The 19,672-nt window shown below is 32.9% G+C and overlaps 3 protein-coding genes across 6 annotated transcripts in view; 1 reads left to right on the forward strand and 2 right to left on the reverse strand.

The window, feature by feature from the left end:
- LOC100114161 (methylmalonate-semialdehyde dehydrogenase [acylating], mitochondrial) overlaps nucleotides 1–14,422 on the reverse strand; it is a 242,410-nt gene extending 227,988 nt beyond the window's left edge. For both annotated transcript variants that reach the window (XM_032602011.1, XM_032602010.1), the window contains exon 1: nucleotides 14,085–14,422. The gene's annotated coding sequence lies outside the window, so the exon portion shown is untranslated. The remainder of the gene's footprint in view (nucleotides 1–14,084) is intronic.
- LOC103317700 lies at nucleotides 678–8,016 on the forward strand. Of its 3 annotated transcripts, XM_016986560.3 has the most exons (11): nucleotides 2,824–3,273; nucleotides 3,359–3,461; nucleotides 3,525–3,566; nucleotides 3,674–3,715; nucleotides 3,794–3,835; nucleotides 3,913–4,051; nucleotides 4,127–4,301; nucleotides 4,368–5,029; nucleotides 5,295–5,500; nucleotides 6,145–6,249; nucleotides 6,734–8,016. In XM_016986560.3, the coding sequence occupies exons 1-8, from the start codon at nucleotides 2,901–2,903 to the stop codon at nucleotides 5,024–5,026; spliced, it is 1,575 nt and encodes a 524-aa protein (XP_016842049.2). In that variant the 5' UTR covers nucleotides 2,824–2,900; the 3' UTR covers nucleotides 5,027–5,029; nucleotides 5,295–5,500; nucleotides 6,145–6,249; nucleotides 6,734–8,016. The 3 variants fall into 3 exon arrangements, with proteins under 3 accessions (XP_032457916.1, XP_016842049.2, XP_032457917.1); XM_032602026.1 differs by having other exon boundaries at nucleotides 4,368–5,500; XM_032602025.1 differs by lacking the exons at nucleotides 3,674–3,715; nucleotides 3,794–3,835; nucleotides 3,913–4,051; ... (3 more) ...; nucleotides 6,145–6,249; nucleotides 6,734–8,016 and having other exon boundaries at nucleotides 678–3,273; nucleotides 3,359–3,541.
- Nucleotides 10,388–15,613, reverse strand: LOC103317657. The gene is made up of 2 exons (XM_008216212.4): nucleotides 14,085–15,613; nucleotides 10,388–12,556 (listed from the first exon to the last, which is right to left on the reverse strand). Exon 2 carries the CDS (start codon nucleotides 12,554–12,556, stop codon nucleotides 10,679–10,681), a length of 1,878 nt encoding a protein of 625 aa, XP_008214434.1. The 5' UTR covers nucleotides 14,085–15,613; the 3' UTR covers nucleotides 10,388–10,678.
- Nucleotides 15,614–19,672: the final 4,059 nt, after the last annotated feature.

Raw genomic sequence — 19,672 nt, forward strand, 5'->3', positions numbered from 1 at the left:
TCTCTTTGGTGTAAAATGAAAAGTCATGAAAGAATATCTGTAACTTAGAATACACTCAGGGAGCTAGAATATACAATTTCATGTTTGTTGGATGAGTCTGTTTCAAAGAAATCCAATTTTGACCTAAAATATGATGAAAAAATAGTATATCTTTAAACAGAGCCATCCTACAAACTTGAAATTTTATATGCTAGCCCTCAGAGTGCATTCTAAGAAATATCTATTCTTTCATGACATTACACCAAGCAGAAGGTGGTTCTGGTACTAAAAAAGTACCGTTAGCGAGACTGGTTTTCATAAAAGAATACCTTCTACTTGGTGTAATGTCATGATAGAAAATATATAACTCAGAATACAGTGAGAGGGCTTGCATAATTAATTTCAAGTCTCTACGGTGGATAAAATGTGTAAAATTCAAATTTATATATTGAAGGTACTAGAATTTATGTGTTGATACTTATAAATTGTTTATTTTATTTGAAAGAAACTGTCATTATATCAATGTATTTTGTTTCGTAGGTACAGCTTCTGGACTTTTTGAGCAACAGACAACGGTAGAGAGGTACTACCGATTTCTGGATTGATCTCGACTCATTCGGTTGTATACCATCATAAAGTTGCTCATTCTCTTATAATTATATTGCATTCATATTGCATTGCGTTAACGGTACGAAAAATGTACCGGCTCGAAGGTATTCGTTCGAGAAAAAATTTATTCGATTGTACGCCGGATCATCGAGCTCGTATAAATAGGTTGATGCAGAGAGCACGATCGGATTATTTTACAAACAGTTTGCCAGGCGTAGATGAGCCTGCTCTTGAAAGCGATTTAGGATTTGCTTCGCTTCTTCCTGAATTACATGCTGATCGTTATGATGATGTGCAGCAGCAGCAGGAGCAGCAGCAGGCGGTGGCGAGGGCTCCTTCTATAGTATCGAACGATTCTCGTTCTCTTTTCGATGATGTGAGGGATGTTGATTCTTCATCTGATCGTTTATCAGATTGTTCATCCGTAGGATTTGAGAACGTGGAGCAGTTCGAAGCTAAATTACGTACACTATTCACAGAGAATAACATCAACCATCAGCAAGCTGGAACTATTTTGCGACTCCTCAAAAGTCATGCTTGTTTCACTGGGCTTCACGTGGATCCTAGAACGATATTGCGCACGCCAGCTCATTCGGCTTCTATAAAGAAAGTAGCTGGAGGAGAATATTTGCACTTGGGCGTCCAGGAGGCCATTTGCTCAATTTTATCGTCCACTCCTTTGCGTTTGCATCCAGCTGGTGCTCTTGAAATTGAATTCAGCACCGATGAGGCATCTCTCGATAAAAATGGAAAAATATTAATGTGGCCGATACAGATCAGGGTGGCGAATATTTCCGGCAGTGCTCCACAAACAATTGGAATATTCAAAGGTTCATCCAAACCCACGAGTGCCTTAATTTTCTTTCAATATTTTGTTGACGAAGTCGATTCCATCATTCGTAATGGGTTGAATTTCTTGAATGGAATTAAGCAAGTTGTTTTAAGATGCTTCATCGCTGACGCTCTTGCTCGCGCTTTTACTCTAGGACATCGTAGCCATAATTCACGAGCTCCCTGCTCAAGGTGTTGGGTCAGGGGTGAACACGTTAGAGCTGGTGTTATGGTTTACAGGGGGACAGATCACAGACTTCGCACGGATGAAGAGTATCGTTCTAAATTAGATTTAGATCATCACAAAGATGAAGATTGCGCTCTCGCTAATCTTCCATTTGATTTAGTTGGTAGCACGGTTTTCGATTACATGCACCAGGTATGTATCGGTGTAATGGAAAAAATTTTACAAGGATTGATCGACGGTAGATTTGTTGCATCAGCAAAAATCGCTGATAAGTGCAGTCTACAAATTTTGGATAATAGACTGGAGCACGTGAAAAACTTTTGTCCGTCGGATTTCGCTCGGAAGCCTGTCAATATTCTAAGGCATGGCCAGTTTAAAGCCACCGAGTACCGTCAGATTCTTCTCTACAGTGGTCCAGTAATTTTTCGAGGACTTATGAACCCTGCTATGTACAAGCATTTCATTCTGCTTAGTACAGCAATTCGAATCCTCGCAAATCCGGTTGTCTCTATGGAGTCCATTGATTTTGCTGAAAAATGTATCAAATTGTTCGTGGAGACTGCCTCGGATGTATACGGCATTGAATTTCTTTCGTACAATGTTCACACATTGTTGCATTTACCAGATGACGTAAAACGTTATGGTCCTTTGGATAATTTCTCCGCTTTTCCGTACGAGAATAACATGTCCTTTTGTCGGAAATTATGTCGTAAGAACGATCAGCATTTGCAGCAAATTTCCAGGAGACTGGCTGAAAATTGCCGTACTTCATCCAAAAAATTTGTCGATCCAGGTCACTTAAGTTATATTTCCAATCATTTGAGAGGTCCTCTTATTCCTGGTTGTGGAGAATGCATGCAGTACAAGAAGGTTGTAAAAGGCTCGACTCATTTATCAATTATAAAAAAAGATAGTACGGTCATGCTGGACGATGGTTCGATAGGCATCATAAGAAATGTGATCGAATTAAAAGATCAGGGATGTCATCTGGTAATCAATCTTTTTAGCAACATTGAGGATATTTTTGATCTTCCTTGTAGCTCCTCTTTGGTTGGAATTGTTCGTTGTTCTAATCTGAATCGTCAAATAACTATTGTCAAACTCGAACGAGTGGTTGACAAGTGTTTCAGAATGCCGTACTGGTCAGCTGACGATCGCATCTCTTCAACGTATTGCACCGTAGTTAAAATCCTATCCGCTCGGTTATAAAATTTCCTTTTCTTTCATTATTCCATATTTTTCATAATAATGTCAATTACTTTTTTTCCATTATTATCATCCATCAATATTTCAGATGAATTCGAAAAACTCCGGTTCTATTTCTCCTCGCAAAGCTGCTGCGAATTTGAATAGAAGTATGCAGTCCCTCAAAGAAGGCTTTAAACCTGCACCTTCTTCAAAAGGTCAACGCTACAAGTCGACAGCTCAACCGAGCAATTATCAATCCCAGTCATTGATCTCCAAGACGCCTGGACCGTACCGACCACGACCAGCAGTAGCAGCACGACCAACAGCACCAGCACGACCATCATCGACATCTCAATCTTTCACGCAATTTCAACCGCGTGCAACGTCGACACAGAAGTCGATCAACGCAGCACCAACATCTCTGCCGCGTGTACAGCCACCTAATCCAGGATCATCGTACTCACGGCTGGCCGATGAAGGTAAAAAATATTTTATACGACTATAATATTCTTTGTATAGATAGATTGTCCATTTATTGTAATATTATTATTATTTATCTTACAGCATCAACGTCTCGTTATCAGAGCCGCGGCCAATCATTAGCGAGACAAAATGTAGTGGTGCAGCAGGATTCTGTGGCGATCCAACAACTCAACAGCAAAATCGAGTAAGATTCGATATCATTATTTACCGCTGTATATCCTAATAAAATAATAAATTTCATTTTCAGCTTTTTAAATCGAAAAATTGCCAAGTTGGAAAGCTCAAACAAGTACGTGAAATACTATCGTAACAATAATTTAATATATCTAATAATAACTCCATTTTTTTTAACTATTTCATATATATATTATTAACTTATATATTATTAATTTACAGCGCTATGAATACCAGACTCGCCAACTTGGAGAAAACTGCCAGGTACGTATTACTTTTATTTCATTTTAATCGTATATTTAATCATTATAAAGTTGATTAATTTACATGTTTTACTTTCAGTGACATCAAACAAGGCATCAAGAGCGTGGAGCAAGTAGCTCGGTAAAATGATTTTCAATCCTACGTTATATTTTCAAATATATACTGTAGTAGGTTTGAAAATTAATTGTTCTTTGTAGATCGATGCACGAGATATTGGCTAATATTACCAGGAATAATAACAGAAGGGCAACAACGCGATCTGCCTCCCGTCCTTTCAAGTCAACCGCTGACCTCATAGCCTTTGACGATTGCAGTGAAGAGAAATTTCGACACCTTGTAAGTACATATATTGAATCTAAACTTTCATTTGTATTTTTTTTTTCTATTACTTAATTAATTGATTGTTTGCAGGTTGACTACCTCGACTACATAAAAGGGTTGAATCCAACGGATACAGCAGCTAAATTCATCAAGAACTGCTTTATTATCGACGAGGACCTCTTCAGGAATTTGACATGGCACGGCTCCAAAACGAACGACCATCTGATGGCTTTGAAGAGCACAAAGTTCGCGAAAGCTTGCGCAGGTATGAATAATTTCTTACAAATATTATTTATTTTACAAATTAACAATTTATATTATATATTTACAGAAGCTATGCCGTTAAACCCGATCACGCTGAAGAAGCCGACAGAGGATCAGTTTTCCGTGGCCATGACAAAGGCCCTGAAAAGTGCTAAGGAGGGTTATAGAAGGAAGAGAAAACAGCCAACCTTCAATGAGGATATCATCGCGTTGCAACCACAACCTCGAAGGCCCTGCCAGCAACAGTGGCAGCAACGCAACGACCAACTGGAGAGGAACGACAACGTAGCTCCCATCGAGGACAACGGTGACAACGGCGGCGACTACGGCGGCTATGGCGATCAGAACGACGACGGCAACTACGGAAACCAGGACCACGACGACGTTTTGGAAGGTCATCAGGACGTGGACTACAACGGAGGAGGCCAGGGCCACGGCAACTACAGAGGCCAGAACGAGGACAACTTCGAAGGTCAGGACAACGGTGACAACGGCGTCGTCTACGTCGATCAGGACGACGACGGTGGCTACGGCGGTCAGGACGACGACGGCGGCTACGGCGGTCAGAACGACGACGAAAAATACGCAGACCAGGACCACGACGATGTTTTGGAAGTCCAGGACGTGTACTACGGAGGAGAAGGCCAGGACCACAACAACTACAGAGGCCAGGACGACCGCGGAGAGTACCAAGAGGACGAGACGCAAGACATGTTTGCAGATTAATGGGTTTTTCTTATTTACATTACTATGCATTTAATTTAATATTTTTTCAGGTTGAACGCTCGTTCACATTTTTTACAAATTTTTCTTTTTTTACATTTAACTTTTTTTATATTTCATATTTAATGTAGTCTTAAAAAATGTTAACGAGCGTTGGAGGGGCTGATTGCTGTGGTTGAGCCTCACACGAGAGGGGCGAGGAGAGGGGCCCCTCTCACTCACTCTAAAAAATAATATACAAATCACGACAAATGGAATTTTATTTTTTCAGGTCCCTCTTCTAAATCATCGACAAGGCAAGGATACGAGGTCCCTTACACATGGACAACATTGAAATAAGATAAGTATAATCGCATCAATTTATATTTTTATCTTTTTATAAATGTTTCTTTTTGAAAATTTTTCTCGTTTCAGGAGTAGCAAGGACAACGGCAGAGTCAATAAGACGAATAACATCAGGCAATCACCCTTATAATTGTAAGTAACAATTTTTGTAATATGTCATTTATTAATCATGATACATTCAGAAGTGTTGCATATTGAATTTCAAGTCTGTACGATAGATCAGTTTTCATAAATTTCTTAATTCCAACATTTATTAATCTCCAAATTTTAATTTTACTAAACAGATCCATTGTACAGACTTGAAATTTTGTATGCAAGCCCTCCAAGTGTATTCTTAATCATATCTATTCTTTTATAAGATTACGCCAAGCAGAAGATACACTTTTATCAGAAGTGCTCCCGGAAAATGCACTTTTTGAGTACCGGATGCACCTACGGCTTGGTGTAATGTCAGGTAAAATATATATGACTTAGAATATACTCAGAGGGCTTGCATATTAAATTTCAAGTCTATACGATAGATCAGTTAAGATAAATTCATGTTTTCCTATATTTTTCAAATCAAAATTTTAATTTTTCAAAACTGATCCATCGTACAGATTTGAAATTTTATATGCAAGCCCTCCAAGTGTATTCTTACTCATATCTATTCTTTTATGAGATTACGCCAAGCAGAAGATACACTTTTATCAGAAGTGCTCCCGGAAAATGCACTTTTTGAGTACCAGATACACCTTCTTCTTTCAAAAAACTAATTATTTTGTTATTTTCTGCAGGTACATACACCTGCAACTACTACCTTAGTGCTTCAAGGATCATCAGAGGAGAGGAAACCGTATCCTCGGTTCAATTATCCTTGGAACACTGTTCTTCATTTTCAGGTAAACATCTGCACTTTTCATTAAGTTTGTACGATGGGTAATTTTTCATGAATTACTTTTTTTCAATGTTCTTAAGCTGAACATTTTAATTTTTCAAAACTCATGTATCGTACAGATTTGAAATTTTGTATGCAAGCCCTCTGAGTGTATTCTGAGTTATATCTATTCTTTTATTAAATTACACCAAGCAGAAGGTGGATCTGGTACTACAAAAGTACCGTTAGCGACACTGCTTTTCATAAAAGTATATCTTCTACTTGGTGTAATGTCATGAAAGAATAGATATGAATTGGAATACACTCAGAGGGCTTCAACACAAAATGTTAAGTCTGTACGATACATCGGTTTTAAAAAATGTTGAAAAAAATGAATTTATCAAACCTGATTCATTCAACAGACTGGAAATTATGTATACAAGCCTTCTCATTATATTTTAAATAATATCTATTTATAAATTACTAATTTGTATTTTGAATTTTTACAGGAACCAAAGGACTATAGGCAGCAGGACTATGAGCAAGCAATTAACAGGAAGAAAAAATTCAAATACGTGTTTTGATATATAATTATTGTAATTATTATGTATTACATTTATTAATATGTATATTCCAGAAATAAATTTTGATTATTTTATTAATAATAGTTTATTTTTAATTTTAATAACAAAAATAAATCCGCATACATCCGGTGCGCGTGCTCAAAATAAAAATTTCATTTTGCAAAATGCCGGCACAATGCGCGCATATAATGTGCAAAATGCCCGCATATTTGCAGCACGACTGTAGCGTACCCTGAGCATTGCGTGCGGGCACAGCGCTCTGGCACATGCTCGTCATATGACGGTCAAAAGCCGGGGCACCTGGCAATCTCGCGTGCGGCATGAATGTCGTCGTGTTGCCGTCATTGTGCCGAGCCTTGCGGTTTGGGGGGGTTGTCAAAAAAGAGATGTTTGTTTCCGAAAAACCCATGTGTGTCAAAGTGTGCCAAAGTACAGCAAATTTCCGAATTTGAACACTTTGGCACATTTTGTCACAGTATGGCACACTTTGGCACACTTTAGCATACTTTGCCACACTTTGGCACACCCAATTATTTCCACTAGGGTATAATGATCATTACTTATAACTTTAATTCAATTAATCATATTACTTATTAGAGAAACTATTTTCTTAAGATTTTTGCTGTTTTAAAAGGTGATACATAACCTAACTATCCTCGAGATAGAGACAGCTCGCCGAGACCTGCCAAAACTACCAGTGCCCTCTCGCTGTTTTTACTGAAAAGTCGCTACTGTGGTGACGCTAATAGCCCAGTAAAATTAGCTGTGAAATCGCCCTGCGGTAGAAGTGGCTGCATTTTGGATATTTGGTAATTCGGGGTCGAAAAAGCCGATTCTGAAATTTGCAGCTTCCTAGAATGAGGGGTTCTATGCGAAAACAGCATGCAAAAGTTATTTTTGCTCATATCTCGAGATCGGCTTGACCTATGAGAAAATGGCTGGTATCAATGGAAAGAGCGTTAAATTTTGCATTGAAAACGATTTTTTAATCGAATCCGATGAGCGCAAAGTTCCGAGATAATTAATGAAAAAGAAATTTGCTTGGTGTAGAGGCAGGGGAGGGGAGTGAGCAGACGACATGGCCGCCGCCGCTCTCTCCGCGCGCAGCGGTGGGACGGCGGGAACCGAGCCGCGTTTGAATGCGTCATGCGAAAATATGATTTTTGATTTCGCGGCGACACCCGGAAAACTTATTGTATGAACTTTTTATTAATATTATCGAAATTAGCTATATAATTATCAAGTATGTATAGTTAATTATGAATTAAATAAGTAATAAATGTTCTCAACAATATAGCTATCCAATGAGCGGAAAAATGACATTACCTTGCATCCCAAATTTGATTTAATCGTTGCACCAATGACGCTGAAAAAATGAAATAGTCATATTTCATATAACTTTTGTATGCGCGGCAGCGATTTCTTTAGTTTGAGTTACCCATAGTACATTACGATACAAGGCGATGAGGCACATTCTGGCACGGCGGGGTTAAGCGCCCGAGCGTAGCGAGGATGCTTACGCCGTGCTGGAAAGTGAACATATGACACGAGTATCTAACAAATTATTATTTGAATTTGTGTTTTTTTTACCTGTAAGTACATTATTGTTGAAAAATTTACGATAGCATTTTTTAATGTTATTATGAAGCAACATCAATAATACAAGGATAAAACGGTCAAAATATAAATAAATATGATTATTGTAAAAATTTAATATATAATAAAATGGTTATATTATTCTAGTAAATAGAATTGACAGAATTTTTCAGCAAAATTTTATAGATACCAAAACATGTAGATGATTGAAAGGATTATGATTTTGCAGCCAGGTTACAAATTCGTATATGTCATTGTTATCTCTCTTCATTCGACTCTTAGAAAGATCAACATGCTGTTCACTATTATTCGATTTCATTGCACAGTAATTTTCCAAACACTCCATTACATTAAACGCTGACGGCATGGCAAATAAATAACGCGCAACAACGCTAGGAGTGACACCTCGACCATGCTTTAAATCTGTACCGAAAAACCTATTTAATGTCTGCTCAATTATCATGTCACTCCATACACCAGACCACGCTTTATCTGATCTACGTATAGTGAAATAGCCATCTTTCGTATAACGTTCAAATTCTAAAGGATCCATTATTACATCCAAATTTGCCATATCTTGAAGATAAATTTGAGCACTTTTTGCATAAGCAAAATGACCACTTGAGTAAAATAATGGTAACATATCTTTAATGCTTTGTAAATGTAGATTCCAATCGCCTAAGCGTTCTGCTTCTATAAACTGTAAGGCTATGGTGACACATTTGAAATATTGTATCCACAATTTTGGCGTTGGACCCTTGCTTTCAATGTTATTTAATTTTTGTATGAATTCTTCTGATAAGTGTTTCATAAAATTATTACTTTTACAGTCTTTTATCAAAGGAGGGTTTTTCATCCAATTACTAAAAAATTCATTAATAAATTCTTCTACTCCAGCTACGTTACTCATTGATTTGCAGATAATGATAGCTATAGCCGTGAAGCTTAAAATGTGAGCTCGTACTGCTCTTGAGAATGCATGACCCGCAAGCATTTTTTTAACGGATTCTGTAATTCCGATAAAAAGAATTGAAACTTTCCACTTTCTTCGATGTAATTGTATATATTTTCAATTAAATCATCCGTTTCATCATTAAAATTACATGGTTCATTGTCCATGTTATATGGTTCAGTTTCTTCTTCTGATGGCATTAAAGATTTATGTAAAAAGGATTTATAGCAATAATAATGGTACCTAGGTTTTGTTTCTTCAAGTGATATATCCCCCAATCGATTCAGTACCGACATACCGAGATCGTCATTTCTTTCAGAAGCAACATTCAAAAGATTCTGATAGGTATACGGGCGTTTTAAGTAGCTAACTTTTTTATGAGAAGGATCTAATACTTCATTGCAAATAAAGCAATATTGGTCAAACTTATAGTCATCTGAAACACTTGCTGTTGACGATGACGGCAATGAAAATGAGAAATTTTGTGCTGGCGGAGATGGTAATGAGGAATCCCTTTTTCTTTTACTTGTCTTCTGCGGTATTGCCGAATAGCGCTTTCTACAAATTTCATGAAAGCTTACACTCTGTTTTCCTATCCATTGTTTGAACTTTTCATCCTCTCTGCTTTTACTTTTATTTATAAAAGTTTCTAGACCTTTACTACGAACTTGAACGATATCATCTGTATCATTTTGTAGTAGTTTGTCGCAAAGAGTGCATATAGTTTCTTCACACATATATTCCATTTTTCAAACAAACTAAAAATTAGAATTTTTAAAATTACAAATTGAAAAAAAATTGAATGTCAACCATATTAATTTCTTGACAATTTTCAATTTTCATGTTAAACATTTATAGCAAAGAAACAAAATAATAAATTCATTAATAAATCGCACCTAATTCTCTGGCACGAATTTTCTTGCAACATTAACAAAACGAAAAAACACACTATTTTCTAATTATGTTGTAGTAAGAACAACAAGAATGAAATTTTATATACAGAACTATACGAACAAAAACTTTTTCAATTAATTTTTATTTTAAATTTATTGATAATATTGATATTATATAAGGTATCATAAGTTGATATTACATAAGGTCATCATAATTATTACAAAATACTTTTTAAACTCTTATATAATTGTTATATTGCATGCTTGTACAAGATGCGTACAATTGTTAATATAAATAATATGGTAGTACAGAATAATGCAGTATAAACTTCATATAGTTGTATGAAATATACTATAAATCTAAAATATAGCTTCAAATATATCTAAAATATTCAAATAGGATCATCACTGAAATTATACATAAACTTTTTATGATATTGGAGCACGTGCATCATATCGAACAATAGATCGATCATCTGCAGACGTTGATGGTTGAGCAGCAATATTTTCTTCGCGTATTTGGACATTCGTAGTTTGAAATGGTATAGCAGCTTCATTACGTTCATCATTATTATTTTTGCATTTCATACATATTGGACACAGTCGAAATAGACAAAATTTAAAAGCAATTGAAATGCAATTGAGTATTCCAGTTTTATAAAGGATATAAAATACTGAAATAGTGGCAATAGTATACATAGTATAATGAAAGATACTATAACCCGTAAGCAGCCGTGAATGGTAGTTATGATTAGATGTAATAATTTCTAAATCTTTCATGATATCTTCAATATTTTTTGCTGAATTTAAAATTTCAGAAGTGTCAACATTAGATGAAGTAAATACAGGTAGTTTTAAAGCTGATGTATTTAGAGCTATCTGCTCAACTGGTAGAAATTGAATGTTAATTTTATATTCTGAAATTTTTGTTTCATTGCCGTGACTTCTTGGTAAATACTTATGGTTCTTAGAGTATCCTTTACAATTTGAATTGAGTCGTAATATATGAGGCTTCGTAATAGTCACATATAAATCTGATTTAGAATCGCCGCAAGTTATGAATATATTTTCTTTATTGGTTGGTAAAATATACCAACTAAAACCATTACTCAGAGCCAAAACAAAATCAGCTTGCAAATCAAAATATTTTCTAGAACAGCCATTATCATCTTTGTATTTTATCAAATGTGCATAACAACTTTCTTCCTCGTTAAATGTATGAACGGCAGATGTTATCTCGCAAATTTTAAAATCATTTATAGATGTACAAACATTTAAATCAATTACGCTATACTCTGTAAAATTTGAATCGACAGCAACAGGTTGATTTTTAATACTGTCAAATATATAGTAACGTTTCCATCCTGACATGGGTATTGGTGTGAATTTGTACACAGTATAATGATAGCCAGTTGGTATTGGCGTATGAAATACATAAATAAGTTTACCAGCGGACAAAATAATGTTAATCTTACTAATTTTCATGTACATTACATAATAATTTTTATTTAAAGGAAATAGTAAGTCTTGGTGAAACCATTTTGAATGTATTGTGCGTAAAGCGTCCATAAATTTTGTGGGTGATATTAATCTAGGCGACACAACTCCAAGTTTTCCATCAACAATCGAGTCATAGATTAGATTGACATTACCTAATAAATTATCTATATGAATATTTAAATTTAAAATGCATTTTAGCATATTATCATTAAAAGAATGTTCATTCAGGACTGTAATGATTCCATCCTTGATAATTTTCATATTTTGTTTATAATTTTCAGTTATATTTATAAATTTGCGCAGAGTACTCTTGATAATGGCTGTTTGGTCATTTAAAAGTGTCGCTATGTGGCCCATATGATTATATACGTCATCTATTTGTTTATCAATTCTTTCGGCATCGTCGGCTGACATAGTGCCAAATAAAAAATGTTGTATTGTTCCGACTATATTAAATAACCCTCTTTTTTCACTTTTCTTATCGCTTAAGGAGACTAAAAAATCAATTTTTTGTTGAATTGAATAAAGACTTTTATACATATGATCTAACTCTATTCCATAAATGCACGGTTTAAATGTAGAACATTGATTTCGAAGATCTTGTAATGTTGTATTCACCTCATTTGCATGGCTTTCTAACTCAAGTATGTCAACAAAATGGATCGTCGTCCAAATCTCATGGTAAAGTTTGGCTTGAAACAGCTCTTCTCGTAATATTGGTGTCGTTATAGGTATTAATTCATAGGGTGAATTTTCATCTCCACGTATATGTAATAGAAAAGCTAGTGCAAATATCAAGCAAAACATCTGAAACAATGAAATTTTAAGTTTTTTACAGATTTTTATTCGTCGCAAATTTTTTACTTGTTTTGCAATTATAAAATTTTTAACATATCCTACATTAAAAACATTTGAGAATGTTCTACGGTTTTTTACACATTTGAATTCAAATTTTTATACGAATTTTCTTTTACACATAAGCTTTTTTATTGAACATAAATAGATAATTAGTACTGAACATTTAATACAATAATATTGTACACAATGTTATTGTGTAGAAAATGTAATATTAATCATTTCTTTGTGTTCAATGTTTTTGATTATGGAAGCAGGTACGGAATGTTTTAAATAAAAGAAAAGAACATATATTCGCTTTTATGTGCTCTCTTCTTGACTGATCTAACTGGACTAACTATCGAAACCCATTCTTTGTACTTCGGAGGTCTCAGTCTCCAAACTACTTATCTTTGTTTACGAATACGCGTGAGAGAAAGAAAAGGTTCAGTTTCGATGACGTACTATTGAAATGAATGTTATATATAACTTGATCATTGTTATGTATATATGATATGAGTAAACTAATTCCTGTTAAGCTTGATAAATAATGAATTGATATTGAAATTTTTGCATATATTTCAACAAATGTAAAAACATACGTGTAAAAAGAATTCATATAAAAATTCGTGTTAAATTTTTGTGTATAAAACGAACCCTACCAACGAATGTTAAGAGTATGCAATGTGAAACTTTGAAGATATATTCGTCTAATGTATACAAAATTCTTGTTTTTCCCAATATTGGTTACCGAACATATTTGCGTAATTTTCGATTTCAAAGTTGGCAGGTTAATATGAAGCGAGGTAAAATTGTCGATGAACATGTAAGACTGCCATGTTTTTAAAGTTTAGAGAATAAAATAAAAAACTACAATATACTCGTAATAATATTAAGAAGACCTATGCAAAATTTCAGCTTTCACGTAAAAATTTCTAAGAAAACAAGAGTAATAAATATAATCCGAATCTCGTAGGCTGCTATAAATAAAAGTATTACAAATTAAAATAAAAAGAATCAAGTACTTGTACGTGGTGCACGGTGGTCGAATAGTTCGAATCAGATATCTTGCTTGTCAAGTGTACTAGCTTTCGACGCAAAAGTGCGAAATGTGCCAGTCTTCGACGCAAAAGTTTAAAATATACTAGTTTTCGACGTAGAAGTGCGAAATGCACTAGTCTTCGACGCAAAAGAGCGTAATAATGTACTAGTCTTCATTGCAAAAATGCAAATAATATTTTCATATCTAACACATACACTAACTTAACTTTTACTTGTACTATTTAAAATGAAAAAGTATTTGATATAAATCTACTGCAGTGCATTATTTGAATAATGTCATTATGTAGTGCGGACACTATTTTATTGCATTACAAACCTAGCATGTTTTTTCAATAAATATTTATTTTCTTTGCTATAAAGTTTTTAAATGTCAATCGTATTCAAATATTTAATCTAAATTTCTAGCATTTATATGAATAAATAAAATATGTGGACATACCGTAATTCTGAATAAATTCTTCGAAAATAATAAAATATTCTTCTAGGATTCAGAAACCAATCAATAAGCTGGTATCACAAATTAAAAAACTGTGAAGGCACACACTCAAAAAACAATAATTTTTTGATTTCTAATAGATTTTTAGTTAAAAATGACTCTGGAATACACTCTTTAGAGCACGATGTTACTTCGATGAGATACCAAAGTGTTCTGACCTATGATTAACCAGCTCGAGTAATGAACTGAGAAAGTGGCGTTGACATTCATAATTTATAAACATTTAGTATGCGGTGACAGGATGTTTGGATGAGTTCGGTTATATGATACGTCGCGAATGATTTTTTCCAGAGTGCATTTGAGACACTGGTATTTATATCGCACTAAATAATCTGAATTAAAATGTTTTTTTCGAAATTCTATTTCGAGATTACCAAAAATTTAGTAGTATATAAATTACGTTTCATATGTTTCATGCTTTCGTAAAATAAAGAACATCAAATAGTATAGTATAGCTATGATTTTGAAAATACTAATACTTTTTATTATATAGAAAAATCAAGAACCATAAAAGGAGTTATAAAAATAATTATATTTCAAAACGGAGTTGTTAATAAACACAGAGTTAAAAATAAATAAGTTGTGATGGTCAGGATCATTTATAACTTTGTATAAAAACTTTGTATAACTTTAAATTAACATTTTTATCTTTCTATTAAAAAATAGGTCTAACAAAAAAATGTTATTCAAGTAATTTACAAAGTTTTCTGAGTGTCGCCGCGAAATCAAAAATATTTTCGCATGACGCATTCAAACGCGTCTCGGTTCCCGCCGTCCCGCCGCTGCGCGCGGAGAGAGCGGCGGCGGCCATGTCGTCTGCGCACTCCCCTCCCCTGCCTCTACACCAAGCAAATTTCTTTTTCATTAATTATTTCGGAACTTTGCGCTCATCGGAATCGATTAAAAAATCGTTTCCAATGCAAAATTTAACGCTCTTTCTATTGATGCCAGCCATTTTCTCATAGGTCAAGCCGATCTCGTGATATGAGCAAAAATAACTTTCGCACGCTGTTTTCGCATAGAACCCCTCATTCTAGGAAGCTGCAAATTTCAGAATCGGCTTTTCCGACCCCGATTTACCAAATATCCAAAATGCAGCCACTTCTACCGCAGGGCGATTTCACAGCTAATTTTACTGGACTATAAAACTGCCGTGTTCTACAGCAGAAACAGCTGTTTTTTTTTTCAGTGTAGTTGCGAAAATCTTGAGTTACATAAATAAAATTTTCCAACCTTAGTACCTATGAAACTAACTGGTTTTATAAATAGCTTAAAGAAATTAGGGATCAAGTTTCTATATAATGCTAACTAAATTAAAAATTTTTAACTGGCTTATTGCCTTTTTACTGCAAATATCGCATTCCATAGGAAAAGTTTTTTTTCGTTTTTGATGTTTTTCTCTCGATTTGCTCCATAAAAGACTTCAAATTAAAGTTGCGTATAGTTCTAAAAACATTTAACAATAATGTGTGTATTTACCCTGGTAAAAATAACGTATTAAATCCGATTCGAAAGATAATAGGGTTTAATTGGATTTCTTAATCGGAAATTATCGAATTAAAACCTATTTAATCGATTAAAATCTATTTAATCTGATTATAAGTTTTAGTCGGTCTTAATCGGATTTAAACAGTTGTGTTTTTAAATAAAATGTTATATTTGTTGAAAAATACAACTGATTGAATTCGATTAAAACCGACTAAAAGTTATAATCAGATTAAATAGATTTTAATCGATTAAATTGGTTTTAATTGAATAATTTCCGATTAAGAAATCCAATTACAACCTATTACCTTTTGAAGCGGATTTAATAAGTTATTTTTACCAGGGTATGTATATATGTATATATATATATATATATATATATATATATATATATATATATATATATATATACACACATATATACACACATTATTGTTAAATGTTTTTAGAACTATATATATATATTAGTAATATATATATATATATATATATATATATATATATATATATACATATATTACTATAGAGGATGATCACAAGAAGCAAGTGTAAAATTTGTTGCATCCGAAATGTCTGTCGATCTAAAATTCAGATTGTAGGATAAAAGGTATTCTGTAAATCATAAAAGTAATTTGATTATAATAATCAGTTGCAGTGAATCAGGAAGTGAGGGATCTCTCATCTAAATTGCACGATACCAATTATTATTCAATGTCATACTTCGGAAGCTACGGAAGCTACAGTGAATGTACTAGTAGCTTCATTACAAGAGTTTAGTTTTGTTAAACAAAATATTTTGCACTGCATAAGTAATGTCTATTAATTTTATTAACCAGATTATGTAATTTTTTTCTTTAAATAATGTCAAATCCATTATTATTTTACACCATTTGCATTGTATTAAAGGTATACATCGGAATTTTTGCAAGGATATTTATTAAATTATTTAAAAACAAGTTACCATGAAAGTTTTTACTTAACTATGTCTATGTTGTATTACTCAGTTCGAGGTCCATGACTAATTCCCCATTTGCCGAGTCATATTTCTTATAAAGATTGTATACGGAGGATCTATTAACTGTGGGCAACTATAGAACTGCTTTCTAGTGCATTTTCATATGCAGAAAGTTATAATAACTTTGTCTCTTTTCGCAGGGCATTAGCAAAAATTATCACTTATGAAAGTTACAAAAAGTTTTGAAGACAATGTTTGGTTTTCAACTTTGTTCTGCTCTATGAGTAACATACAGAAAGGCCTGGCATTTTGCAAGTACTTTGTTTTTAATAGTCGTATGACTTGTCCATACTCAACACTCACACTGACATGTACACTTTTGATATTAGAACCGTAAAAGTGATGATCTTGACAAAACTCAATGTTCAAATTTAAACTACAGCTCTTGAGATATAGACAAGTAGATACATTGCTTTAATAGCTTAATACAAATCACCATACAAAATTTCAGCCCTCTAAGTATAATAGTTTTTAATTGAGAGCAAAAAGAAAAATTGAAAAAAGTAATCGTACAATCATTGAGAATTTAATTTTACTCTCAATTAAAATCATCAACGAAATGTATGATTATTTGTGTAATAATGGATGTTTGACGGTACCAATTATTGTTAACTTATGCATAAATGGAAAGTGGCTGTATATGCAAAGTGAAAATTCCACTTTTTAGGTTAGAAAGTCTGTGTATAATCATGCAGACACTTTCTTTACTCGCATATTCGTAGTCTATACTATTTCATGCAGTAAAATCAGATATATTTTCACTGTAAAAGCAATGGATAAATCAACATTTATCCTTATACAGATTTTTTACACGTAAATGAACGTTTTCGCGAATAATACGAAGCAACCGAACAGCGACCCAATTGTGACCGTATTGCAACCATACAGCAACCGAATACGGTTGCTATTTACTTGTCAATTATAAAGCTTTCTGTAGGAGAATGTTTTTTTTTTAAAATTTATCATGAATAATAAAATTATGAATAAAATAAGTGGGTATATTCTTTTCTCTGATTTTAAAACCAAAATATTTTCTTATTGTTCAAGTTTATTACTTCTGTAATTTTGAAACTATAATTTTGTATTCCATATGTAATTGTACTTACTTTACAGAAGTTGAACTTTTGAAGAATTCTTCTCAGTGCTATAAAAAACTGCTTACTTAAAAGTGAAAATATAAAATTAAAAATGATAAATTGACTTCAGGTAATAATGACCATCAAACAAGGATATTTTTTATTTTGTTATAAAGAAGGAACAAAGGTCTGGATACTAGTGATGAAGTGTGTAAAAATATGATGGTTTCACTTTATTTTTTATAATCATAGAATGTATTAAATAAAATTGTTAGCTTGTTCATGGTACATAAGGCTTGCCACTTGTTCTTAAATAAAAAAATAACTAGTGTAAACAGTTTGTCCAAAATTAACGCAGTGACAGTTGCGACGAGGCATACTTTATTATTGCTAACAATAGTTATAATAATTATAAGGCACTTTTGTTACATATTACATTGCATTTCCTTATCGAATTTACAAGTAAATGTCGTTTCAAATTCTTTGAGACATATGTTTATAGTCTTATAACAAAATCTATGTTTTCTTATCACTTTCGTGGTCCCATTAAAAGTATAGGTAGAATACGTTTAATTATGTTCAGAATGTATCACTTGTGTATAAATATATACATATAGATGAGTACACACACACACATACATATATATATATGTATGTGTGTGTGTGTGTGTGCGCGTGTAGTTTTGCAATCGTATTTTTAATATAACAAAAAAAAAACTTTTATTCGTCAAATAAACAATGAAAATAGTATGTGTTGTAAAATATTACCGAAGGATGCTTACTTTTAACTTTCATTTATTATTTAGCTCCCAATCGTGTATGTGTATATACACATAATACGTATTTTTTGGGTTGTATAATATAATTTTTGTACCGAAGGAAGCACGTGATTTATACATATATTAATAACAACAATAAGTTTTAATCTTGCACTCTTTCCTTTCTATCACAAGAAAAAATTAAGTATATATTTTTTTAATTAATTAATGTATGCATGTGTGTGTCCTTCATATTCTAATATAAAAAAGACGTTAATTTATAATAATAACTTCTACAGTCAAGCTAAAGAGGGAATCACAATTTGAAATAAAATATGTTTTTTGACAACCGGAAAACAAAGGAAAGTTTGCCAATACATTAAGGATGATTACTATTTTATTGAATACAAATAAGAACTCAAGGAACTTTGGCAAAAATTTAAAGAAATAATGTATAAAAAAAAATTATGAACTCGAAGAACACGAGGGTTCGTCTGAGAGCCAAGAGATCGATTCAAATGTTGGCGTACACAATTTTTGAACAATTGTGAAAACGCCGTATAAAATACTATATAAATATATAAATATGTAAATATATATGAAAAAATAAATATATTAAATTAAAAAAGACGTACACGTATAGTAAGTTACATTGTTATCTTAAGGCGCATTTTGAATATTCAAAACTACATTGGATTCGCCTTATTCGTGCGTTGCTTTTCGGTAAACGATTAAGCCTGAAAAAATTGAAGTCATTTCAAAAATGAATATTCCTTTAAGTGATATTTATCACATCAAACTATGCCATGTCAACAGAATAAACCCCTAACTTTTATATGTTTTAATCCTTAAATGCAACTTCTTTTGTAATTAAATTAAATACATCAGAAGACTATATGTTATTTAAGTAATATACAAATAAGGTGGTATCTTTACATAAGAAAAATATTAATAATCATAATAAAATAACACATCTGGTGAAAGAGATTACGAAAAAATCTAAGATTATTTTTATCATTGCATCTTTATTATAAATATTATTATTATTATTATATATCATATTATTATAAGTATATTTAATAAAAACACTAGTAATATAACTAATAATAATATTTATAGTCACGATCAGTAATATAAATGATGATACCAATAATAATAATAAATAATATATCAAAGCACCTTATAATACTCTAGATG

Source organism: Nasonia vitripennis (assembly GCF_009193385.2).
Source record: "Nasonia vitripennis strain AsymCx chromosome 4 unlocalized genomic scaffold, Nvit_psr_1.1 chr4_random0007, whole genome shotgun sequence".
NCBI lineage: Eukaryota > Metazoa > Arthropoda > Insecta > Hymenoptera > Pteromalidae > Nasonia > Nasonia vitripennis.